The following is a 27,525-nucleotide window of genomic DNA, read 5'->3' as shown; positions in this document are numbered from 1 at the left end:
TAATTTGAAATCTGATAATCAGATGAAAAACCCCATCATGGTAAATCAAGGTAGAAAAAGGATTTCATGTGACACAAGGATTCAGTTCCAGGTCACCATTACTGAGATCATGGACTACTAGGACTCTGCAGTTCATATCAAAACCCACAGAAGGTAGAGTTTCATCACATTCTGCACTCTCAAGTCCCTTTAGAGAAAACTCTGGGTTACATTTAACAGCACCAGCCACACCTGTGGTGCAGGAAGGGTGCAAATCAGCCCAGTGACAAAGGTTTTACTTTTCTAAAAGGATCCCTGCACTGAAAACCTGTGCTGTACATGGGAGTCAAGCAGGGCACAGAATCTCAGGCACAAATTGACTTATTCGCATATTGTCAACAGCAGACAGAACATGGCACTGCTTGGGTACATGTTGTCTAGAAGCTTTTTCTAGTGCTGCAAAAAATAAGTATGTAACCCTAGAAACTTCAGACAAGGAAAGTCAGGCTCTAGAAATTGCTAAGGCAACTCCATCCATTGCTGCCTTCCTTGTACTGTACTTTATATCCCCAGTGTTTTGTCCTCTTTGGAATTTGAGATGACTCAAACAAAAGGCTTTCCAACAACTCTCAATGAAGAAAATTCCTCACCCAAGATTTTGTGGGAAAATACATTCCCATGAATTACAACCCCACAGCTGATGAGCTGTCCATCAGGATACCCCTGTAAGGACCCTTTACTGTTTTTTACAGTTTCTTTGTTAGCAGGCTCAGATTTTATTAAAGTACATTTCTAAACCCACTACTGCTGTATCTGAAAGTGTGTTTAAATATCTTGGTAATTGGTTATTCTATATTTAGAACACTAAATTGTGAACACATTGCTCGTCACTGCCAAATAGGCGATGTGTTTGCTCTGGGCATAATTCCCAATTCCATTAAGGCCCCCTTTACAAACAGTTGGCCTCAAAGTTGGCTTAAAAACACCTTTAAACTCATGTTTAAACTAAAACATACCAATATAATTTACTCCCACTTAAAGGCTCCTTGATGCTGTCAGAGCTGTTAAAAGAGGAACATTCAGATCAATGAAAAGCCCTGGCCTTTTAATCGTAGGATTTTTCATTCCCCTCACGATTATTTGAGTAGGTGCAATAATCTGCCACTTGAGAAGAGAGACCTCCTCAAGTGCAATAAACCTATTTACTTTGTTGCTGATCATTTGAAAAAGTGCTTAATAATCAAATCCAGATACACAGACAAAAGTCACACAGCAATTTAAAGAGCTCATTGCCACAGCCCAACCCTGAAAGTAAATCCCTTCACCATCCCTTGTTTCTATTGTCACCATGAGTAAGCAAACAGCTTCAAATGTGCAGATATGAAAGTGTCTGTGAGCCAGCACACAGAGCAAAGTGGAGCCCTGATTCTCCTGTGGGTTTAGTTAATATGTGAAGTACTGAGGCTGAATTCTTCTAAAGCACAGAATAGCTGGGAGACATTTGGTGGCTTGTGATAGACAGGAGTTTAGAGTAAATTATTTAACAGCCCTTCCTCTAGGTCTGAAACCTCAGCTGGCCAGGGAAACCTTTCCAGTGTCCATGCTTCCAAGATGACCTGTTGTATTTCTTGGATGTGCTGGCTGAAATGTCCCGTGGTGTGGCTGAGTCCATTGGAAGGATGCAGTGTGGGCAACATAAGCATCTTCAGATAATCAGTGTGGACAGGCAGTCCACATCCTGTGTTTTACATCATTCCTGTGTTTTACAAACAGGAAAGGCATGGAGTGATGGAATTGGCATCATGTCTTGTGGCTAGCACAGGTTTTTCCCATGAGAAATTTTCTTGTGTTTTATAAATAAAGATAAAGTTTGGATGTTGTTGGAACAGTGTCCCAGAACTCGGACAGTGCAGGCCTGGCCAATCAGGCCTGGGAGAAAGCTTCTGACTGACCAATCTGGGTGACTTTTGAGAACTCTATATATGTGATGAAATCAAAACAATAAAGGTCATTCCTTCTTGCCACTGAGAACTGATGCATTCATTACTCTGCTAGCTGCTCAACAGCGACAATGTCTTAGGCTCCATCACCACCTAAGCAAACCCAGCCTTTGGAAACTCATCCACTGGACGCTTTAAAAGTGCATGCACAACCTGTACAGCTTCCAGGCTCTTCTCCTCTCTCCTCCTAAGGCCCTCAGAACTTCACTATGGGAGAAACAATTCTGAAGATTTATATAATTATTGGATTTCCCATTTCCATGGTCAACTGTCATCACTAGAATACCTAAGCCCCTTGGATAAAGTAATTTAGCCCTACTGCTTCAATGTCCCAGAATATTTTAGGAAAGAGAAACTTCCTTATTAATGAGTATGTTGGTTAAATCATCATGACTAATGCATTCCACAAGTGCTATCAACAGGAAATCACACTGTAATGGCCTTCCCCAATGGGCATGCTTAACTAGAAAAAAACGTCAAATAAACAAATGAAAGAAACCACTCGTGTAATTTAAGGTTTCAGGAATCATGGTTTTAGGGTTAATATAACGCATAAGAGTATAGTGATTTTGTAAGAAACCTGAAATAAGAACAGAGAGAAAATAAACACCAAAAGTCACAGTAGTGGGGATTTGACAAGTTTATTTTAAAATGTCAGAAAGATAAAAGAACATGTCTGTTAGGAAATTTGTTTCCCCAAGTACTGGTAATTAACCTGTTTCATTTAATTAGTCTTCAGTCTTGGAGTCTGCACATTTGTTATCTTGGATGCCAAGGAGAAAATATTCCACCAAAATTATTCACGAGTTCTAATTTTTCTGCTTTTGGAGGTACAAGCCCATTCTCATTAAAACAAGATGAAGCTTTTCTCACCCTGCCATGCCTGATAACTCTCTATTAAAGTCACTCCTGATTTATGCTTGGCAACCTCCAAATTAACTTTCTTTTTGCATCTGCAAAACAGATTGCTAACAATGATCTCCAGCTAATTTCTGTCTTCACATTCAAGAGAAGACAAGGAGAAAATAAAGTATTACCCACTGTCTGCCATAGACACAAACTCAGTATTTTTAATAGCCAGGAGTTTTAATATCCACATTTCAAGATACAAAATGGATAGCAAAATTTTAGCAGCATATTCTTCCTACTGGCAAAGTATATTTTCAATCTATTGAAAAATACTGTAATTGTAAGTATGCTTTCATTTTGAAAACTGGAAAAAAACAAGCTTTGGTGTTGAAATTAGTTTATACAGCCCAACTACAAGTCAAGCAGATTTATTGTAGCACATTTACATAATCCATGAGGAGCTTCCACCTTTGCTTTAAAGCAGCAAAACCTTACAATATACTCCTTTGCTTCCAGTTTTTACAGATGTTTAAAAATATATTCATGGGTATTGATTTTATTGTTCCAATGCTTCAAGATCTTACTGGTAAAACCTTTTTCTTTCAAGTATTTTTCCCATCAGCTGGGTGAAGGTAGGGAGAAGCTCTCCATGTTCTTCTCTTCCAGTTTATTGATGGGAAATGTTCAGAAAGAATGGTGACTTCTAAATGGGATTACTCTGGCTATCAACAGAGCTGGAGAAATGGTTCCACAGTGGCAGAAACTTTATTACCTTATCACCTCTTACTGTTTTCTCCTTGGTAGTAATTTGGTCTCAAAGGAGAACTTTATAGTTCCCTCAGAGCTGCCCAGGCTGTGTTTTGGAGGATACATGCAGCTGGGTGTACATTTAATTTCTCACAGTAGAACACATTAAAGAAATGTTTTTAACCTACATTCTGATACTGCCTTTCTGAGCAAATGCCAGCTGTCATTGATGGAGGGATATGATGTGATCTGGATTATCCCTCTGTTCTCTATCTCTGACATGTTCACAAGTGAAAATGATTAGTGAGTAAATTTTATAAAAACATTATCCTTACTACGAGGTCTGACAACGTCATCCTGTCACTGTTTAGAAATAACTCCAGATCTGGAGTTTGACTGTTCTAAACAGGAACACTGAAGTTAAAGCCACAATTTTAAGCAGACACCTTGGATGCATCTCCTTGGAAAGTGTTGAGCATGTACAAAACACACATCTGCTTTCCCCTGGTTCCACCTACTGGCTGAACTATTGAGCCAGTACAAGCAGAAATGCCTGTAGGGCCAATTCCAGTTCCAGGAACCACCCTTGATATTCCCATGATCCAAAATTATTTTAAAGGCAGCCCGGGAGACTCACATGTACATTCCCAGAGTTGCTAACACTAACCTGATGTAGCATGTTCCCAAGGGAGCACAGCATCTGGAGCTCAATAAAGAAGTAAAAAAATGAAAAGACAAAATGAAATATAAATAATCCATTAAATAAAGCCACATACCCTTTCATCCCTTAGTTGTATTTCTGGGCAAGCATAGAGATTTCTTAGTTTCATCCCAGAACTGACAGAAGTTAAAAACTCATAATGCTTGTCACAGATGGCAATGTAAAACAGGACCTGGCTTACATCAGTGGGCTTAAATCATACCCTCAGGGCAGAAGTTTGTTCTTGATTTTGCTCAGTTGAAACTTCTGTGCTGAATATTTCTGAATATTTGCACTATTATTATACCCAAAACAGATGGGTTAACAGAGAGCCAGTTCTTACAGGGAGATCAGCAGTAATTGCAGTACTTCAGGACTTCCTCACTGTTAAACTCTTGCAACAAATCCCTAAGTCCCCATGAATGCTCATAAACTGTCACAAGCTAATGCTAGGGACAAGTAGCATCAGGACAGAGATATAAATCAGATTCTGCAGGACACATAATTTAATGGTCAGAGGAAAATATGGTTATTCAGGGCTCAGCTTCCCCAGAGCATGCATGAGGTTCTAGAAACCTCATTAAAAGGGATCCCAGACATGAAATCTCCAGGACAGATTGTGAAATAACAGAATCTGAACCCAGAAAATATAAGACAGTTTTAAAGATGTCAGGTGCCAGCTGGAGATATTCTTGCTGTTCATGGTAGGTTGAGCAGAAAGGAACGTTCTGCATGAAACAAAACATTCAATAGCCTAAGAAAATAAAATATCCCCAGTGAGCCAAACACTATATGTCTGTGGATCCATGAATGATGAACAATCAGCTTCCCATAACTTTATTTTGGGAAATGTATCTGTGGGAAGAATGTAGACAGATGTTTGGAATAGTCATTTCTAACTCAGTTTAGACAATTACAGAATAAAGATTACATACATTCATCTCTTTGCCAAAAAATTGCTTATACTGGCAAACTCAGTGTGACCTCCCATTTTCTTCATATTTTTCCATGGAGTATTCAGAGAGGAAAACTTCCCTGTTAGAAATCAACCAGATGTTTCATAAGTGTTACACCAGTAGAAGTAGCACTTACTTAGAATAGGGTGACCTAAAAATGTTTGGGCATCATTAACAAATTGACACTGTCACCACAGACTCCACAAATAGAGATATTAAACAGCACAAGTTCTGTGCTCTAAGAGCATTTTAATGCCTTGTGCTGCAATGAGCTCATCCTGTGGAACAAGCTTGAACTGGAGTTTGAAAAGTAACAGGGAACATCTGGAGGAGCAATGAGAAAAATCTCCAGAAGGTAAAAGCAGACAGATTTCAGTTATAGGAAAGTGTGTGGACCATCCAAGATCAGAGTTAGAAACCATCCTAAAACTGTACAGTACAAGATATTGATGTATCAGCCAAAAGTTGGGGAGTAAAAACAGTATCAGTTCCAGCTGCCAGACAAGAGCAGACTGCTTTGGCAGAGGTTTTACTTTGCAAGTGACCTTGTTCTGCATTTGCTTATCTCCTTTTTAGTTATGGATTTGCAATCAATAAAAAGATGCTTTTTGTCTTCTTACCATCTTTGGGACAAGCCATACTGAGCATAAAAAGTAAAGAAAAATTTAAATGTTCCACTTATTTGGTTGGCTGGTTGGTTGTGGGGTTTTTTTCCCCCATAGCAAGAACAGTGCAGATTTTATTAAGTTCTTAAAAATTATCTTGGTTTTCATGATTTCTTTTTAATAAAAATATAAATCTGCATTTTCACGTATCCTGAAATTTCTGTTTCTGTTCCAATGTAGAGAATTTTGATTTAAAACAACTTTTCATTTTTAAATTTCAATGTTTTTTAAATTCTCTAATCTGAAACAGTTTGCTTAACCTAATATCTACTCTTCCCTGGAGTTCCTAATGAACAGATGAAGTCATGCATCCCTATTTCCCTTGAATAGCAATTTTCCCTCCATATCAAGTTTCCACAAATATTTTTCTCTAGCTCTGAGTTTCTGAGTTGATCACTTTATTTTCCCACTATCAAAGTTTCTTCCTCCTTGAAACCCGCACTAAGGACTAGGTACTTGCTCTCATTTTGCATTTGTTAAATAGTTTGTTTAGAAGCAATATGGAAAAGAACCTGGTCTTGATGAGATATCAGTAGATCAATTAATTTCCTGTACTACAGTCTTGAGCCCTCACTTTAAATGGTGTATCTGGAATTGGCAGTCTAGAGCATGGCAACCAAGATGGTCAGAGACTGAAAGGAGAAGACACTGAGGGAGCTGAGCTACTCTCAGGGCATTCTTCCCAGTTGTAGCAGAGGGTAAAATGTGGCAGCAGCCAAAAAATACAGTTGGGGAGGTTCTGAACACCAGGAGGGCAAATTCGTTCCTAGCACAGCAATGCAGCACCACAATGGGTCATCCAGGGAGGCTCTGAATTCTTCATCCTCACCTGTTGCACTCAGACCTCCAGAGGGTTCAGACAACCAGCATTCCTGGCAGCCTGAGCTTGCACACCTTGCCAAACCCTCATGTGAAAAATGCCCATAAACCCAAGTCATCAACAAGGCATCTTCACCAATTCAGTTCTGCATTGTGCCACCTAAAGTCTGCTTCTGGCTCAGGGAATATAAACTAATCTATTTGTTAAACGGCGCATATAATGCAGACAGAGGAATTCGATTTTTCAGGACCATCCCATCTCCTATCATAAGCCCAACCAAAGAAAAGCTATTTGACAGCTAATTATTATTTTATTTGATAACATAATAACATATGGTAGGTAAATCATAAATCTGGTTTTGTAGCTGGAAGATTTCAAGATAACAGAAGGAAAAAGAAGCTGCTGCTACTGCTACTTTAATGACCCCTTTGGAACACAAGGCATGCATGGCTTCAACCAAAAAACATAGCTGCCATTTAATACAGTGTTGTATCATTATAGGAAAGCCATCTCAAGACTCTCAATGAAAGATGAGCAGTCTTTGCACTGCTATATCCCTGTGGCTAAGTAAAAAACAGATGGAGCCTACAACTCTGAATAAACAGCAGCATTTCCAGATACAGAGTCCCATCATGAAAGGATATTTTGAGCCAAGCATGCCATGCTTTGGTAACTGTGGCTTATAGTATATTATGAGATCTGCTGGTAAGAGATTGCAGATGGAAGACCTAGGTCTGCAGCCTCCTTAGGGCCCACAGAAGATGCCAGACTTGTGCATACGTGAGGACGACCTGAAGCTAATCCAGAGTCTGATTGCAGAACATTATGATCCAGCTTGAAATGATATATGTTATCTTACCTTTTGCCAGGAAAAATCATGGCAAAAGTCTCTTTTAGCATCTGAAGTGAGTTAGATCTGTGTGATCAAAGGGATCAGTGAAGCAGCATTTGTACATTTGAAGCAAAGGCATCCACAGCACAGTGGATGGTTGCCTGATCTGGGTATGGTCTGGCCTTACTTCTGTGAGGAAAGCAGTTTTCTTCACAGAATCATGGAACCCAAATGTTTAACCAGACTTTAACTAGTGCCTGAGGCTGTTTCTAGAAAACCAAGTCAGGAAAGCAACGAAACACAGAGGGGGACAGGAGTATCATAAAATTTTGTCTTACACCAAGCAGGGGAAAAGAATAATGGCAGTACTACAATGCTAGGTACCAGCAATGGCAAACACCATCCACACGATTGCTGTGTTCTGTTTGCAAGGACAAGTCTTGCACCTTGGTCTCCACAGTAGCTCAGCTTGGGTTACTTTCACATCTGTATTGTGAAAAATCCAGCTGATATCCACCACCATGAGTTCCTCTGAGGAAAAAGAAAATCAGGGTAAATTCCAAAGATCAAATGGAACAGGATTTAGATTAAGGGAGGGAAACAGGACTTGAAGATGCATCCAGACAACAAGAGGTTGGACTGATGTTCTGAACAAGCACCAGGGGCCTGGAATTCCCTGAAAACAGGACTGTGGCAGTGCTAACACATATGGGAAGTGAATGAGTGTTGTCATCACACTGAGGATGCAGAGGAAAAAGTGACATACAGAAGACAAACCACAAAACTTTCATATGAGTTAAAGTCATGTGAGATGGTTAAGGCAGGGTGAGGGACAAGCCATGATCACTGGAATGCCCAGGCTGTCATAAAGAGGAAAAGGGAACTGAAGACCTTCTACCTTTTCTCCACCACACTTTATGGGCATCTGATCACACTGACAGCAGGACAGAAGCAGTGCCATGGCCTATGCTACTTCCAGTGGTTAAGTTTTCTGCCTTCACTACCAAATAAGTTGGAGAATCACAGAAGGGGCTAATGTGGATGTCTCAAACACCAATAGCTGAAGAGCTGTGGAGCCAAGGGTTGTTGGTGACAACAGACTGTGAAAAAGAACAGGATGTGGCTGGAGAAGGGATCATAGGCAGGCAGGGGCAGCACTTTCCTGGGATAAATGTCCTTGCTCTGACTCCTGGAGATTGGCACAACACACTACAGAACAAGTAAAGGGATGAGGCTGAGAAGCAGGCATGGACTATAGTGAGCATCAAGACTGCCAAAGATGTCCAAAGCCCTCCAACCCATTTCCAGATAAGGTGAGCAGAACAGACTGACTGTGCATGCTAAACAATTTCCCTCCAGGGCAGGGAAAACTTATCAGTAAAATTGTACCCCCATGAAGCCCAGGTGTGTGTGCCCCCAGTACCCTGGACATCCCATCATATGAATCAACAGGACTGGTGATGTCTCTCTCCCTCCTTTCTTCCTTTCTCTCTCTCTTCCCCTCTCTTTTACCCATCTCTCTCTGTTTTCTCTTTCACCCTATCCCTCTATCCAAAACCCACTGCTGTGTGCTTACATTAGGAGAACAGGGACTAATTTATGTCAATTTCCATGCAAAGTTAGTAATTTACCAATGAAATTTTGTGAACTTTTGTGGACCCTTTGACTTTTGTCATTGCTTTCCAACATGAGCACTTAACAAATCTTGGGTGCTTTCTTCTCCTTAAAAGGTAGGACACCAGGTAAGTCCCTTCTGTCTCCCTCAAAATTCTAGACAGTATTCCCACGACATTTCTCTATAGTATTCTGTGAAATGATTCACACAGGCACACATCCAAACAATCTTCAGTTCAGGGATTTGAAGGAAAATATGAAATGATACACAGCACAGAGCAGATGATGCTTTAAATCACATCCTCAAGGAATTGAAGAACAGAATTCCCTGGAGAGACATTATCTTCCTAATCTGTTTTCTTCCTAAAGCTGGTATCAAGCTTTTAGCCATATCACAGGGTAACAATGTCAAAGAAGTGCCTCTTAAAATCCTCCCAGCAGATTTAATTATGTATTTTGTCACTGTGCTTTAGAATATGCAGGAAAAGGTTCTCAAAAGGAAATCTGAAGTCCTTTGCAGCAGTGACACCTGATGCCTAAGAAGAGGAGCAAGCAGCAGAATGCAGAGCACATGCTTCTGAGCTTTTTTTCTTAAGAAGGAAAAATCCACAAAACAACAACACACACACATGCAAAAATAGACTAAAGACTATTAAATAAAAGCAGTAAATTCAATATAAATGTAGCTGCAAGCTCTGCACTAGCTCAAATGTACAGAAGAACGTGGCTGGAAGGGAGTCTGTGCCCATGCACAGCAGGTAGGCAGCAAGCCAGACACAGGGTGGTCCATAAGCTAGAGAAATTATGAATTGATGTAAGCTCATATTAGAAGTTAAACTGAGATCAGCACAAACATCCTTGCCAATTTTATGGTGAGATCATTCAGCAGGAGCATGGTGATTAGCTGGAGGCTTGCTTTTCCCAAGCTTTGCTGAGCTTATCTGCCTAAATCCCTGGAACAAGCCCAGCCTCTGAAGAAATTTACTAGCTCAACATGTGGAGCAGAGACATTATGTGCCAAAACATGTACACAATGACCCTTCCCAATGATGATATCAAAGAGAATTAGGCCTAAAGTTACGAGGATGGAAAGGAACAGTAAACAAATCTGTAATTTGTTAACTTTTCTAGATGATAGTTGGAACACTGAAGTAGTTTGGAGTACAGGTTTTGTAAGCAGAAAGGAGGAGACTGTAAATTGCAGATACTCAATGTACTCATCACCAGATGTACCAGATCCAGCACACCCCTGTGCTGAGTTTTATGTGATCTCGTACAATTGACAAGCTTGCACAAGTAGTTTGTAGTCTACCGAAACAGACAAAGTTGGAAAGAAGCATCTTCTTTCTTTGGTATCTAGGAAAACAGAACTAGTGATATTCTTACCCAGCTCCTCAACTCAGTCTTGGTGTTGGTCAGGTGGGAAATGCTGTCCTGAATCTAAGAGACATGCAAAAGGACATCAGAAGCCCACAGAACTGAGTGCCATCTAGAGTGAAACTAATCCCTTAAAGCTGGCACCAATCTGAGACAGAGGAGTTCTTCATAAGAGACTTTACCCTAACTGGGGATCGTGCTGAAAATCAATATCAGCACTGCATTTCCAAGAAGGGCATCTAATAAGACATGTAAAAACATTAATTGTTTTTACATATTGATTTCCTTAATGCTGTCATGCACTTCATGTAAGCCACAAGGCCAGCCACAAACAAACCAACCTTCACCTTTTTTTTTTTTTTTCTTTTTTTCTTTTTTTTTTTTTTTAAAGAAAGGAAAAGAAAATCTCCTTTCAAGACAAGTCCATGAGGAAGGCAAAGTTTTGGGGCACACAGTCATTTGAGGGTCAATTCATCCCACTAAAGGTAGAAAATGAACTTTTTTCTATCTGTGAATGTAGAAGCTTCTCCTTTCTTACACAGCCAAGAGGATATCTGACCAGCTTTCCCCCAGAAAAGGCAAGAATCCACTAGACCAGGTTGCTCAAAGCCCCATCCAGCCTGGCCTTGAACACTTCCAGGGATGGGGCAGCCACAACTTCTCTGGGCAGCTGTGTCAGTGCATGCCTCACAGTAAAGGATTTCTTCCTAATACCTAACCTAAATCTCTCCTCTTCTGAGGATTCTTTCCCTTTGTCCTATCAATATCTGCCCATGTAAAAAATCTCTGTCTCTCTTTCATATAAGCTGTCCCTCTTTTCTATAAGTAATAGAAGGACACAATGACTCCACCCTGAAGTTTTCTCTTTTCTAGGCTGAACAACCCAAACTCTTTTATCCCGAGGGACATAGCTGGAGAAAGGAGAAGTGAGGAAATCAGTTTTGATTGGGACTTGGAGGTGCCCAGGCAGTAAGCCACAGTTACAAATAAGACTACAAAAGAGAAGTTCCTTTTCTAATGTAGACCACAGAGCCATGTGGTTATTGCACATAGATGTATCCTGTTCCCTTCTCACAGTCACTGCAAAGGATAAATGACAGGCAGAATAGTGTGACTAACCTGTCAATGCCTTAAAAGAATATTTACGCTAACAAAGTCCACTAATTTGCACAACCAAATTAATTTGAGCTAGTTAACAAATAACACCCCTGGCAGTCAAATGTATGACCATTTTGGCTCCAAAAATGTGCTGGAGCAAGTCACCAGCTCACTGTGTAGTGCTGTAGAAGTTTTCAGGTTTGGTTACGAGCAGTAACCACACTTGTGAGATCCTCAGTAGATCACTGGGATCTTTGGCCCTGGTGAAATTATGTGTCAAAACCCACTCTTCTCAGCTTTTCTGACCATGAGCTGCATTCCCAGCTGCTGGGTGCAAAACCTGCACCCCTCTCTGCTGACAGCAGGGGATCATTGCCCTGACCACACATTCTCACATAAAATTCCTGATTTTACTACAGCCAAAGGCTGAGAACATAAACTCTAGATTAGAAGACTAGGGTGTCGCTGTTGAGCCGCTAGCAGAGAAAAAGACCCGGATTCTCAGTGTGGCATAGAAAAGAGAGCTTTATTATTTTGATTCCAACTTATATAGACTTTTCAGAGGTCACCCAGATTGGTCAGTCAGAAACCTCCCCCTAGGCCTGATTGGCCAGGCCTGAACTGTCCAAATCTCAAGACACTGTTTTAATAACATCCAAACTTTATCTTTGCTTATAAAACACAGGAGAAAATTCTCATGGGAAAGACCTGTGCTAGCCACACTAGGGCATGGTTTTGCTATTTGAACTCAGCTTTTAGCCTCTCTGTCTGCAGAACATGGGTGATAACAATTCTTTTGCTACAAGGAACAAACTCTGAAGCTTGTGAGTGCCCAGACCATGGAGGAACATGCAGTTGCCAGGGAGGTGGCAATGAATGAGGGCAAGGGAGATTCTGAGAGTTCCCCTATGAAGATATCAGTATGGATAGGAAGAGGTAGGAAACCCAGAGCTGCTACAAGGGCTATAAGCCCAAGGCTTTGCTGGTGCTCTGCATGGTAGGAACAAATTTCTATTCACTCACCCACAGAAAAATCCGTATTCCGCTTTTAGCATATGAATTTTTCTGGATATGACTTTCAGATGTGTCTGGAAGAGTTCAAATATGGTGGAACACCACAGCTGAGCACCTTCAACCAATCTACTTTACAAAAAAAAGGTGTTTCTCCATTTTGTTCACATAAGAGGAACAATGATCTGGCAGCCAGCATATTCCTCAGGCTGGGTATACTTGTACCTCCAGCAGCTGAGAGGTTTCGCTCAGGATGGCACAGCCAGATGCCACCAGGTCCTCACCAATGGATGTGATACCACCAAGGCCGTCAATTAAATAGTGCACAGACCCAGAATGAAAACAGACACAGGTGAAGACTTTGTTCTGGGATGTAGTGCTGAAATACCCCTGGCATGTGACTTATCCCAGGCTGAAGTCTGCTAGACACTTCCTTATCTCATTCACTAAAATTCTGTTTACAGAATTCTGGTACACTGGTTTTCTGCTGATGCTCTTGCCAGGGAATTTAATGATTTCAATAACTGTGAATTAAACTTAGAATATGTAATTACTTTCTCCACCACAAACATAACACTACAAAGTGGGGATTGTGAAGGACAGAAGTGTTTTCACCAACCACAAGAAGAAATGCTATTCTTTTTGAATGAAGTATTGAGCTACAGCAAGATGTTCACTGTGTGGGGATGTGCAAAAATAAGCAGGAGAAAAAAAAAGGATGCTCTGGAGGGACAAGGGAGGAAATTTTCTTCAAGGAGAGAAACTGATGATGCTGAAGCAAAATGACTGCAAGATTTGAAGGGTTAAACTGTCTGTTTACAGAGCCATCCAGTAGGAAACACAGCTGTATCAACAGGAAGCTGGAATCTGGAGTCAGAAGTGCATTTTTAAACTTGTCCTTTTCTTTCTCAAACCTACCAAGGAGATTAACAGTGGAGATTTAACACAAAAAAAGAAAGGCATCAAGAGTGCAAACTCTGCAGCAGTGAAGGACAGAGAGGGGAGAGGGTAAGTTTCTGTGTGCTGGCACAGAACTTATCAGCAGTAGCATCCGTGTTCCGTCCCACCATGAAGACATAAAGCCTATTCAAGGCTCAAGGAAGTCTTACATGATGGGAATTCACTGACATGAGGATGACTAACAGGCCCTTAGGTCGAGCTGAGCCAGAAGCAGCCAAAGTGCTGTGGACCAGACCTCTGTGGCTGTCCATCTCTCAACATTCACCCCCACATCTTGTCTGGTCTCCAGGCCACTTTTCTCCTCTCTCCCCTACTCTTTGTGGTTGAATAGCCTTAAGAAGTTATAATTTCAATTTCCTGTTTCTCAATTTCTTCAGCCAAGCTCCCAGCCTCAGAGGAATGCCTAAGTCTCACTGGTTTCAGTATGAATTCAGACATATAGTAGAGAAAAATAAAGAGATGTTAGGACATTGGTGTGGGTCTGTCTCAGGTTCTTCACCCTACACAGAGCTCCCATTAGCTTTCCAAGAAAACATTTTAATTGTAGTACAAAAGGACTTCTCTTCCTCCTCCCTCTCTCCCCCACCCCCTGTTTCTGATACAGTTCATCAGAACAATACAAAAATGGCAGGAAATGCGTTTGTGTTCTTATCAGAAGGTGAGTAAAAAACTGTGAGTTTTGTTGCACTTGGAGTATCCTTTCTACTCAGTCTCTGATTAGAAAGAACAAACCCCAGGCACACAAACAAGTCAACCTGTTACAAAGAGACTGATGCAAAATGAGAAGGAGCATAATTTATTTTTTTTGTTACCAATACATTCATTTTTAAAGCCAAGAACTAATAATTTCAAGTCTGCTACAAACTGCATGGAGGTTGAGGGGAGTTTAAGGCTGCCCCTTAGGGACCAGGTTCTCACACCCCATGTTCACAGAGTCCACAACCATTAGCCCCCCAAATCAGAAGAGAAAACAGATACTGCCTGCTTGGTAGTGGCCTTGGAGAGAGGATGCCTGAGTTTTACATTCACTCTGCTACATTTTTACCTTATTTTCCATCTTTAAGAGGCATTCAGATCCATATCTTGTTTGTTTGGGGTTTTTTTTTTCAGGTGATTACTGACCTCAGTGTAAATGTTGATCCATCATTTCTTGCCATAGATTTTAATAGCATCAAATAATCCACATAGATTGACCAAAAAAAAGAGCAAAAACTGTAGGGAATGTGCATCACTTACACTTTAATAGCATTAAAAGGAAATGAGATGATCAAAAAATATCATGAGATTAAAAAATACCAAAAAGCACTGGAGGTTTCCACACACAGAGGCTGAAAATCCAGGGTAATTGCCAGGAGGCAGCAGGTATGTTCAAAACATAAAGATCATTTGGAATGACCGCTATTCAAATATCTCAGAAAGATTTATTCAATGTTCGTGAGAAGGGAATAAAAGAATGGTTTTGTTCCAAAACAGTGTTTGCTCAGCACTGAACTGGAGTTCACGAGGAAGTTCCCATCAACAGATGTTCTGAGATCATCTCTGCAGCTCAAGTTTAAGGGAAATCTCTTTTTAATAGTTTGGCTACTTGATAACATTCTTTAAAGAGAATCTTGAATTCAGATTCAAAATTTTCACCTTGATGTTGTCTCAGATTTGTAAACTTTCCTTACTTTGTCATGGGCAATTTCTCTCCATCTGGTCTGTGTTGGTCTGGATTTCCATGGAGCTCACATTTAAAATTCAACAGACCTGGCACAGGAAGGTTCCTTCTCTTGGCTGCTGGCTCATTGCTAGGAAAATAATTCTTTCCCTTTCTGAAAATCAGCAGCACTTGGCTGACAATATTTGGCTTGCAGGGCTTGGATAGAGCTGATTGAGCCATCCTGTCAGTTCACAGGGCCATTTTATTTTGACACAGCTCTGAATCAGGCATTTGTTCAAATCCTGCAGCTCCAAGTCAATGTGAGACCACTTGGGGCTGAGGGTGCCCAGGCCCTGAAGTCACAATCTGGATTTAGTGATTTTTAGGCTTTAATTAGGTTTTTAATTTATCTGTGGCCCTGGGAAGCAGCAAGCCCTTGGTGCTGACAGGACAACACCACGGGGTTCTCTCAGCCACGTTTTGGTTGCCCAGAGCAGCAGCTGAGCAAAGCATCAAGGATGAGAAGCCAGCAGGGAGGGAGAGCCAAAGGGAGCTTGGAAAGAAGATCACCCAGGTAAGTTCAAGTGTGAGGCTTGGGAGATGGGGGAATCCAAACAACTTCTCTAAGGGATTTTTTTACTTTTTAATGAGAACTGCTACAGAGGAGCAGTCAGCAGTGATGGCCACAGGCATCACTGGTCCCACGTGCTGTGAAAGAGAAGGAAGGGGTGGTGATGAGTCCTTGAACAGGGAGAACAGGCTGTTCCTGAAAAGCTGGCCGGAAACAGCAAAAAGAGCAAATCTGTGCAGTGGGAATGAGGGGGCTTAGGAAAGGTCAGAGCCAGCTCTTGAGGCAGCCTGGACTTTGCACTTCAAACTTTATTCCAGACATGCTTGAAGCTCAGATCCTCTTTTAATACACAACAGAAAGCCCCAAAAGCAGCTGTACCTTCCCTACCACCCCAAACAAAATCTGACACATTGCAAATGGGGAAGAAAGAAAAGAGGGTGGCCTTGACTTTTACAAGACTTTGGGGGCAAAACCATTGCTTTTGAATTAAATGCAGTGGAAACTACAAGCAAGGAAAAGAGAACAATTCCTGGCACAAATTCATTAAGAAAAAAGAAAAGGAGTGAAATTATAAGTATAGAAAAATGATTAATTGAGCCAGAGAATTAATTCCCCAGCTTCCCAGGTCAGTGGAAACAGAAAAGAAATTTAGGGCTTTGGTAAAAAGAGACGCCAGAGAATGAACCTAAAAAAACTGGTGCAAGCAGTAAATATGAAGGCTGGTATACTCAGAGATATCAGCTCTCCAGCTGGAATGCACACATGTCACTTGCATGAACTAGAAGAGGATGTCACATTCTGTTTCTAGGAGGGATTACTCATGGCGGAAAGAAGCAACTTTCATGAGGATGATATTATTAAATAATCCTGATTTAATCTGGGGTCCCAGAGGTGAAGTGACTGTCCCAAAAGCCGACAGGATGTCTGTGGCAGAGCCAGAAATAGCACTTAGATGTCTTCTTCCTACACTGTAACCATACCATGATCCCTCCTCCTACACACAGCAAATAAACCAAGTCACTGAGTTCTTCCAGGATGCAAAAAAGAAATCGTTCTGCTGAGCTGCCTCTCTGTGCTGTCAGTTCAGCAAAGACAATTTCTTAGTGTCTGACTTTCAACATGCACCTGATGCCTGCAAAAGGGCAGGACTCGTTCACCTCTCCACCTCTCACACCTTCAAATCCCACACACCAGAGGAGATCAGCAGCTTCTAGCTTGATTGATCTGTGCGAGGTGATGAAATGGCTCTTTCACACAATTCTCTCTTTCTTGCAGGGAGCTGTGACACTGCTGGAGCACAGGGCGAAACCAAGCAGGTGGCAAAATTCCTTTTTGTGATCCAGAGACTTGCTGACACTATGAATGGCATAACACAAAACAAAACGAAGCAAAACAAAACACAGCCTTGCTCAGGCCAGGGTATTGCTGCCACTTCCCCATCCCAAACAACGCCAACCTGGAAAGTGTCAACATCGCAGCCCTTAAAGAGTTAACGCTGCTGCTTCCACCCATTGAGGAGGACACCAGTTTGTGTTTTGTTTCCGGGAGGATAAAGATGAATTGCTAATTCTGTGGTTGCTGACATTTTGGTCTCCCACAGCCCCAACACGCGAGGGCAGTGTTGGTGCACAAATGACGAGGCTGTGGTTCTCCCCAGCAGCCCTGCACAGTCCTCTCCTCCGGAGCATCCCCTGGGCTAAGGCTGCTCCACAGACACCTTTTGTACCAGAAAAAACACCTTTGAGGGGCGTATGGGGAGGGCGGGGGAGGCGTTAAGCCAGGGTATTTATATCCTCTCTGTTCCCACTGCAGAGGCAGTTTTTCTGACGAAATTTCCCCTGTATGTTAGAGGGTGAACAGTGAAACCAAGATCAACCCCTTTATAGCCATATAGTCACGTGGGAATGAAAGAAATTCAATTATTTAATAATTGCTCTATAAAATGTTACAATTATCAAGGATGCAGAGGTTTTAAAGGAATCTCAACTTTGCTGCCATAATATTCATTTACTCCTGTAATCAAATACTCCCAGATGATACTCTGGAAAGAATTTGAATATAGCTGGGACAGGGAGAAACAGTCAAAAATATGGCACAAATATCTCCTCAAGTGCAAGCAGACTCTCTGTATGATATATATGGAAAAACTGACACAATCCAAAAAAATACAAAGGGGGTGGGGAGTGGATATATGCATATGTGTTTTATATATATATATATTTATATACACACACATATGTAAACCACACAGAATTAAGTATATCCTCTAAAAAAGGCAGAAACATCTCATTTGAGCCTGAAACCAGGCATGTAATGCATTGTTCCACCACAAACCAAGGAGCTCACCCACAACCAGGCAGCTTTGGTGGGCAAGGAATTCACCAGCCTTCACCAGCACCACCTCTGTGGGGAACCCTAGGGCACCGAGGAAAATTAGCACAGGTTTTGATGCAAAATCTAGAAATGTAAGTCAAGCAACCTCCAGAGTTCCACTATCTATGACCCCTTTGTCAGGCTCACTGACTGCTGTGTCTCATAGAAATGTTTGAATAAATGTAATTTTCAAAATGTACCCCTGGGACTCTACTAAAACAGTGAAAATTAATAGTGAACGGTCTCCATAAATGAACTGCAGTGTTAAATAGCAGGGATGTCATTTTATATTTAAGTACTAGGGTCAAATGTGGAAATAAAACTCACAGAAGGAGCCAAGTGAATTTACCCTCGTTCTCTTACATCAATGTTTATCAGCCCACACACAGATGCTGTGGGTATGATCCAGTCCTATAAATCCAAGATCCAGCAGGAAATATTGCCAGCAAATAAATGAAATAAATCAAATTTTTTTGATTTACAAATAAATCACCTGCTGGATGGCATAACTAGTTAACGGAACCTGGATATTTTCCTAACTATTGTTTTCCACCCTTTCCCCCCCCCTCATTAAAATGTAACCAAAGAATTTTATAGTGTAATCCACTTGCAGATTCTTAGCACTGGCTGCAGTTTTTGTGGTTTGGTCCTTCCTTGCTAAACAGCTAAAATGACCCAGCTGTTACTCTAAACGCAGGGAACTGGTAGCCTGGGGGCAGCCAGGAACATGTGCCAGCCATTCAGAGGAGAATTTAATTCTCCCCATATGGATTTTGGTGTCTTTGCCTGTTTATCAGCCCAGACACAGAGAGTTCCCTTTGTCACAGCTGATAAAAGTTGGGGACCATAAATGTGGGCTAAAGCCTGCTTGGTCACCACAGACATCCAGGAATATATTGGTGGACTTGGAAAACCAGAAAGGAGGATTTGCAAGTCTGAAAACCTCAGACAGAGAGTGACCTCATGTACCCACAGCTGTGAGAGTGCCAAGGCCATGCCAGGCATGGCAGTGATAATGGCACAGGGGTGTAGAGCACAGCCAGGAGATGCTATAGGTTGGTCATGGCGCTTTCAGGGGAAGTTCCCAGTCTTTCTGCAGAGCCCTGGTGGATTATTGTCCACCCAGTGCAAGAAAGCTGCTCCCTACATGGATAAACAAGTTCACCAGAGCCATTGCTTTTGGTGACTAGTGTCGTCCCAAAAAGGCTACAAACTGTGTTTCAGCAAAGCCATGCTCTATTTTCTTCTCTATATTCTTCTTTTCATGAGCCAAGGATATGTGTGTGGAGAAGAGGGAACTTCAGCAAGAAAAAAAACCCAACCCATCCTGCCATCAGTTATTACTCAAAAAGCTTCAGTAAGAAAATAACAAAAAGAAAAGCAGGATGGTAGTCTGGAAAACTGGTGGAGCATGGAAGGAATCAAAACTTTTAAGCCACTCAGAAATTAAAGTGTGAGTTGCATTTACAAATTCTAGAAAAGGGAAAGTTCAACAGTTCACATACAGCTATAAAATATTGCTACCTTCTAATGAAAATAAAAAATAAATGTTTAATAATGATAGTCTGTGAGTCATTCAGAGCAATTTTGGTCAAATCTGTGAAGCCTGCATGGGCTGCACTGTTCCTGGCAACATATAGCAAATTTTCTGTCAGGTATTGTGCAGAATTACAAAGTTACTACTATTGACTTTACAGTGCTCTTCTCCTTATATCCAGATACTACAAAGGTGCAAGGGGTAAATGGTTTTAAACTTAAGGAAGGTCAATTTGGATTAGACAGCAGGAAGACTTTAGCAAGGGCAGTGGAACACTGGCACTGGTTGCCCAGAAAGGTGTTGGATGCTCCATCCCTGAAAACACTGAAGGTCACGTTACATGGCTCTGAGCAGCCTGGTTGAGTTGAAGATGCCCCTGCTCATTGCAGGGGATTTGGATTGTATGACCTTTAAAAGTCCCTTTCAACCCAAACCATTCTATAATTCTGTGACTATACACGATATTTACATGTTTCTTAATGTAATGTAAATACTAACTCTGTCAAGCTACACATGCTGGAGATGTAATAATAAAACAAATCCATCATATCCAACTGGAAACCTTTCACTGGAAATTATTTCAATATGTTTGGAAGGGAAAGGGAAAGTTTACCTTAAGATGAGTAGGAGGAGTTTGTTTCAGCTCTAAGCAAAAGGTATAAAAGCAGCCAAAGCACTACAGGTATTGTGAGTTCTGTACATCTGGGTGTCAGTAAAATGTTGGACCAAGAGATCTTGTAACACACTCCCATCACCAGCATTAGACTTTTTTTCTAGGAAATCCTATGATCTTGCAAGGCAAGCTCTTAGGATAATGTCCTTTTGCAGTGCTGGAATTGCTCCATTATAGCAAAGACTTAACTGTGCAGATGTCCAGCAACATCAGGATCCAGGTGACTCATAACCCTCTGTGGATGAGCCCACAATTATTTCTGCAAATACCTCTCAGGTTTCCTTTTGGGCTCATTGCACCCATCCTGGGTTTCATGAAACTTGGCCTTCCAAGCTGCTCATCTCTCGTTTGCTTTATAGGTTAAGTGGAAAGACAGACCCAGACTAATAAAATAGAAGAACAACGTGGGAGCTCTTGAGAAAGAGAAGAGGAACAGAGATGACCACACAGTCCTGGAATGCATTACCATCCCAAGTATTAGAAATTCATTATTCAAGTTGTGCTGCAAAGCTCAGCTTAAGTGTTATCTTCTTCCACAGCTGTTCCAGCCTAAAGGCTCTCCTTTCCTTCCCAACCACAAGAATATTTACTTGTGGGCCAGAGCCAGTGGTTGGCACCCACAGAGGTAAAAATGCCTTTTTTCCCTTTTACTTTCCCACACCTAGCCCAGATGCAAGGATTACAAAGCCCAGTAGCAGTCTATGAAAAATACAAGTGATTAAAAGGACTCCAGAAGCTTCACCCAGGATGCTAGAACACACATAAGGTTTCAGTATGGGTGCAATAAATAACAGAACACCAGCAGAGGTACATCCCAAAGCTGGGAGACCACCAGGCTGCAGGAGAACCAGTGATCCTCACCCACAGTTAGGAAACTCAGAGCAGCACTGGAAAATACCTGCACAGAGCTGCCAAAGCAGCACTCAGAGTCCCTTGACCTTGCAACAAATCCGTAAAAATCAAGCTCTGTCATCTCCTGCTGACCTGCACAAATGGGATGCCAAAGACAACTCATCTCAGGATGCAGCAAGCCCTGGGTGGCACAACATGTGGAGAAGGAATGATGGGGAAATTGGATGCTGCAAGACCAGTCCAAGAAACCGGGTCTAAATTCTTGGTGCACATCAGAACATAGAAAGGAAACAAATGGGTAGATTTTCTTTGGGCCTATCACTGCCAAGTTAGCAGCTTCCAGTCAATGTTTCTACTCAACACAAAGGGAAAATTGTGCTTTTAAGGTAAAGACCATAAGAATGAGGATGTTTGAGCTGTACTGTAAGAAAGCAAAAGGGGAAGCAGGAGGAGCAACTTAATCCATGGTGGCCACCCAAAGCTCCTAGTGACAAGTCTGAACGACTGAGGAAACCTTACCCTGCTTTCTGGCTCACAACATCAAACACTGTCAGGTTCAATACTCAAATGTATCTTCAGCTGAAGCTGTGGGTGTCCAGCTTTTGCCAGGCCACAGCTGCCAAAGTTCACATACATGATATTTTTTCTTGGGTTTATAAACAGCTTCAATTCCGCTCATGCATGAGAGCCAGGGCTGTCCAGACAGGAATGCTCAAGACCCCTCTGGGACCCTGAGACATCCAAAAAGAGCATTTCTCAGTTAGCTGAGCCCTGGCAAGATGCTAGAGCAACTCTTAACATCCCAATGTGGGAGCCCAGAGCTTCTGAAAAAAGAAGACAAATGTGCCATGCAGGTGTGGAGGACTTCTGAAATTTTTGACCATAACACCTGGGGACAGCAGAAGAAACTAAACATGCATGAGTCCTTGAAAGGACAGTTATATAGAATCATCACACATATCTCACACTTTTGCTATAATCCATAGCTGTCTCTTACAACTAATGTCTTTTCCTGAAAGCAGGACTGCTGCAGTATGGAATGGGGACAGGACTTGCCCCAGAGGACATAAATAGGCAGTGACAGAACTGTGAGGAGGGTGAGGAAGCCAATCCCTGCCCACAGCTCTGATGCTGGAAAAGAGATTTTTTCATACCACCAAAGCAAATTCAAACATTCATAGGAGAAATTATGAAGAAAATGTATCAAGTCCTGCTTTTCTCAGCAAAAACTGTGTGCATGTGTGTGTGTATGTGTTTGCGTTCTTAGGAAGCATCTTCATCAGAAACAGACTTGGGTGTGGCCTCTGATCCATGTGAAGAACACTCAGTGCTACCTTCAGGACGTTGCCTTAGTAATGATTTCATTCTGCAAGTGGATGTGTGAGGGGAAACTGCCAAATACAAGATCAGCTCTGGGAAGGCCCTGTGCACGATCAGCCATACACCCATGGGAGCTGTGTCTGCCAGCTTCGAGCCTCAAGATGCTAATTTCGTAGCTGAATCTTCAGATGCTGTAACCAGAGCAATTTTAATTGACATCCACAATTTATGGAAGTGTAGGATGAGAGCCCTTCTAGAGAGAAGTGTATCCAGTCTATCTCTGGGAACCAGATGTTGTCAAACAACAGGGCTTGGTGGGAAGGTTAGAGGGATGAGACACAGCAACTTTGAACCTGAGATTATCTGCATCATTAGCCATGGTGCAAACTTGGAGCCTGCTGTTAAGAAGCACTTAACAGGTAAACCTCAGATCACCTTCCCTGGAGAACCAGGGGATTTTTGCAGGTGAGAGAAAAGGTGTCACTTTGTCTTTTTTTTATGTTTTTGGTTTGCTTTGTTGTGGTTTTTCTTTTTTGTTTGGTCAGAATGTTGTCTTTCCTGGAAGTGCCCGAAGAAATTTAACAATTTTTTCCTGCTACCAAATCCAAATATTTTAAAGATTAAATTCTTGGCTTTATATCTGCTCAGATAAACCTCATAAAAGCAGGAAAAACAACACATTGTGGTTCTTAACACACAGCCTGAGGCAGCCCTGAGCCTGGGTCATTATCAATTACTATGTAGTGAAATAGGTGCCCACAAAGGAGATGGTGCCAAATAAAACCATCTTTGAGCATCTTTTTCCTCCCTCCCATCCACCAAAGCCAAAAACTTGATGTTTGTGTACCATGACTGTACCATCACATCAAGTAAATCAATACCTGCCAACTAGTTGATGTGATGAAGAACAACTTGATTCTTTGCTGTTTGAGAAGCCTGCAGGTTTGCATTCACCCTATTATTTTTTATTTTAGATTTTCAGATCCACACACCACCTATTCCTTCACTTCAAATGTTTTGGAAACCTTCACTCCTGTTCTCCCTACATAATCTCCTTTACTAATTTTCTACAAAGTGCAGAATAGTTTTTCTAATCATTAGCCTGGTTTGGGGCATTTTGTCCTATCTGAACAAGTGGTCTCACACTTGTGAGTCATCAGGACTAGAGACTGAAGATCCTGGCTCTGACTCCTCAACTTGCAACACTGGAAGAAGGCAACTCATCCAGTTTTAAAGTTCTTGCTGCAAAAATGACTCATGCACTGAGGAATCTCAGCCTGGTGGAAGGGACTTAGGCTCCCATGGTCTATGTAGGAAAAAGAAGTATTTCAAGAAAAGTTTGAAAACTTATGCCAGAAATTCCATCTAAGCTCAGTTATTTTTTCTTCACAAGCCCATCACCTGTGCAGTTTTGCCCTGATAAGAAAAGCCCTTGTTGAGAAAACTGTTTAAGAACTCAGTAACTGCTTGTTGGTTCAAACTAGGAGATGCAGAACCTGAAAGCTCCCTTTGAGACCTGCCTGACCTTCCCATATTACCTCCTCTGCCTTTCTCCCTGGAACAATATTCTACCTAACCCAGAGATTTAACCCTCTTCTTTCTCAGTGGAACATCTTTTCCTGTCTGTTGTTCTTCCTATACGTGAAGAGTGACAAGTCTCCAGGAAAAACACAGGACTTCTGTGCACAGTGACCTGCCTGGTGCTAACAACTCCACAGACGTCTCTGCAGTGTTGGAAAGATCTTTATTACTGTTGTGATTATGCCAGCAAAGACAAAAACTATGGATGATGAGGTGGGGCAGTGTCAGAGCTTTACCAGGCCTCATCTGTTCTGACTGACTGAACTAAAATCTCATGAGCAGGCTGGCCATGCCAGCTGAATATTCACAATATCCCACAATAATTGCAATATTCCTTGTTTCTTCAGACATCACCCTTAATCAGACCAAACTAAGCCTTCTCTTCTCCTACGAGTCCTTTAAGGACATAGGCTAATATTCCCTCCCACATGCTCTCCCTAGTCCGTCTCACTGATCCATGCTCTGCACTCTTTTCATCCCTGTTTCCCCACTCCCTCGGATATGACAAACAGAAACCTGCTTTTCATCAGCCTAACAATCCCCCATCACATCCCAGTTCAGGTAGGGAGAGGGTCCAGAGAAATCAGTTCATTACTGGGGAGAAATTATCCCTACTCAAGGGTTTCTAAGCTCAGCCTTCCAAGGTCCAACCCCATGGATGTGTTCAGGAGGTCACAGTGTCCCTGAATGCTCCAGAGAGGAACAGCTTCACCTTCTCTGCTCAATGGAGAGCCTGAGCCGGAACTGTTGACACCCAGGACTTTTTCTAGCCTGTTTTTTATACTGTTTTGGACACTTTTTGTATACTCTTTAGACCAAATGTTGCTAGAAATATCTGGTTTGCACTCACTTGCCTACCCCCTCAGCAAGCACATGTGCCTGCATGCATTCACACAATCACACATACTTTCATGCCACAGCAGGTTTTTTACAAAAACCTTTGATACCAAGGGAACCCATGACAACCATGTACAATGTACAAGGCTCACACAGATCTCCCCCAGTGACAGTGTTTAGGGGTGGGGGGCAGCTTCCTCTCTTTTTTTCTTGCTGAAAAAAATCAGGTGTGGTAAGAACCAACTTCCCTCAGGAGCCCAAGAGGTGCAGTTTGTTGGTTGTTGGCTTTGTGTTGTGTTTTATCTTCCAGAAGAGGGTCTGTTATCAGTCTATCTCAGCATCCACGCAGGACTTATCGCTGTGCCATCTGCTGTCACGCAGGTGTGCTGGTGTGTCACACCACCCGTGCTGCTTTCCTGGTTGAAAGTGCCGCTGCATCTCACACAACACCAGCCAGCGCCTGTCTCCGGCAGCCCTGCCACGCCAAATCCCCGAGCAGAGCAGCTGATGCCACCCCGCTCCGAGCAGAGGGATGCTCAGAAACTGCTTACACGTGTCTGCCTCAGGGAACACCCCGACCTCAGGCTGGGGAGCCCAGACGAGTCCCTAACATCCCCCTCACCCTCGTGGTCCCCACGGCTCCCTGAGCCCCCAGCCCAGCGCTGGCTCAAGGAATGAGGGACAGGGACATCTCCCCCTCCGGGGACAGGCGCTGCTTCTTCCGTCGGACCCTCACTGCTTCCCACGGCTGCTCTCAATCCAGCCCTCTCTCCCGGGAATTCTGCCCGAGCGGCGGGTACGCACCGGGAAAAGCAAAGCGACACTCCGGCACCTTTGGCAAACAAGCGGCTTCCCCGGACAGGTTTTTCCAGAGAGGAGGGGGAGGAAAGTGGAGCTGCAGCTCCAAGGGATCGGGAGGGGATCGGGAGGGGATCAAACCCTCCTGCCCCGCCAGCCCCGAGGCAGCGGCGGCAGCGGCTCTACCTGCGGGAGCGGCCGGCAGAACCTCCCGGACCTTCTCCCTCTCCCGGTCCCATTCCCTCTCCCGGTCCCATTCCCTGTCCCTCTCCCGGTCCCATTCCCTCTCCCGGTCCCGCCCCGGCGCCGGCACCCCGGGCACGGCCGCCTGACGGGAACCTGCCCTTTCCCCTCCAGCCCGGTCCCCTCGCAGCCTCAGCTGTGCTGCTTCAGGCAGCAACGGGAGATCTCTTCATCCTTCTTTTGCTCCAAGGCACAAATAATAGCAATACAAAGACAAAAACCCCTTCAGTTCTCTGTGCAGATCCACCTGGATGCTGAGAAGAGCTCAACTCTGAGACACTTCTGCACACTTCTCTTTTATTCCTTTCCTTTCCTTTCCTTTCCTTTCCTTTCCTTTCCTTTCCTTTCCTTTCCTTTCCTTTCCTTTCCTTTCCTTTCCTTTCCTTTCCTTTCCTTTCCTTTCCTTTCCTTTCCTTTCCTTTCCTTTCCTTTCCTTTCTTTTCCCCCACAGCTCACCTTTCTCTTCCTGCTCTCACACCTCCCCAAATCTTGCCCACCTTCCCGCACTCGGCTCTCCCAGCCCACCCCGCATCAAGCCCAAGTGTGTTTGCAGAAGACAGGTCTCCCCTGCAGTTTCCAAACTCACCTGCAAAATGCTGCTTGCTGCTAGAATCCAGGGCAAAAGCCACCTCATCCCTGGAAGCCGGGATTAAATACATTTGATTGAACCCAGATTTAGAGCCGTTTTGAACAAAAACACCACTTTGGGGAATGCAGAGCAATCCTGAACTGGCAACCTAGCCTAGGCACTCTGCCTTTTTCTCTTGGCTCTTTGGGGATTTTATTAAAGACAGATCTGACGTCACGGTGAAGGACAAGCCCTGCATTTTTCCTCTGGAGAAACTTTTCCTGCCTTCACTTCTTCATTTTTGTGAGTGGTGTTGTCCCACCTCCTGCATTTCAGTACATCGCCGTGAGCCAAAGGGCTCTTAAAGGGAAAGCTGCAGCGCCGGGGTCCAGCACGCTGCGATTTCAGCACAGCTCCAAAAGGCTCAGAGCTCATCCCTCATGTTGCTCATGGCATTCAGACTCCTGCAATGTAGCTAGTACAGCACGGAACGTTTGATCTGGCTTTGCTGGTTACAGTCAAGGACATGACACGTATGCAGTTGTGCACAGATGCTTGATTTATTTGATTTTTAAAAGGAGTGACTTCATTTGAAGAGCAAAAGGACATTTGCCCTGCAAGCATACCCTGTGGAAGGCAGTCTGCCGACTCCTTTGGGATTTCCCTCTTTATAGAGCAGCCCTGGGTCACTCAATCCCCTGCTATGCCACACATCCCTTCAGGGATTTCAGTGTTTAGGAGAGTACATCACTCCTGGGCCAAGTCATATTTCTACCCTGGGCATAAAAAATATGATCCCTGTACATGGCAGTGCAAACCCCACCCTGAACTCAAACCCCAAACTCTCTGATCACCTGTATCCCTGCTGATGTATGCCCTGATTTTAGCTGAAGCATCTCTGATGTATTTTCTTTCTTTTACC

At 42.9% G+C, this 27,525-nt stretch overlaps 1 protein-coding gene across 1 annotated transcript in view; it reads right to left on the bottom strand.

Annotated features, from left to right (window-relative positions):
- CCN4 (cellular communication network factor 4) overlaps nucleotides 1–26,942 on the bottom strand; it is a 34,154-nt gene extending 7,212 nt beyond the window's left edge. Inside the window, exon 1 of the mRNA XM_085053620.1 lies at nucleotides 26,622–26,942. Within this exon, the coding sequence (XP_084909746.1) occupies nucleotides 26,622–26,669 (48 nt within the window). The 5' untranslated portion in view covers nucleotides 26,670–26,942. The remainder of the gene's footprint in view (nucleotides 1–26,621) is intronic.
- Between the last annotated feature and the right edge of the window lie 583 nt (nucleotides 26,943–27,525).

The sequence above is a fragment of the Lichenostomus cassidix genome, chromosome 2 (genome assembly GCF_008360975.1).
Source record: "Lichenostomus cassidix isolate B80296 chromosome 2, HeHo_3.0, whole genome shotgun sequence".
Lineage (NCBI taxonomy): Eukaryota > Metazoa > Chordata > Aves > Passeriformes > Meliphagidae > Lichenostomus > Lichenostomus cassidix.
This window is presented reverse-complemented; position numbering and strand designations above follow the sequence as displayed.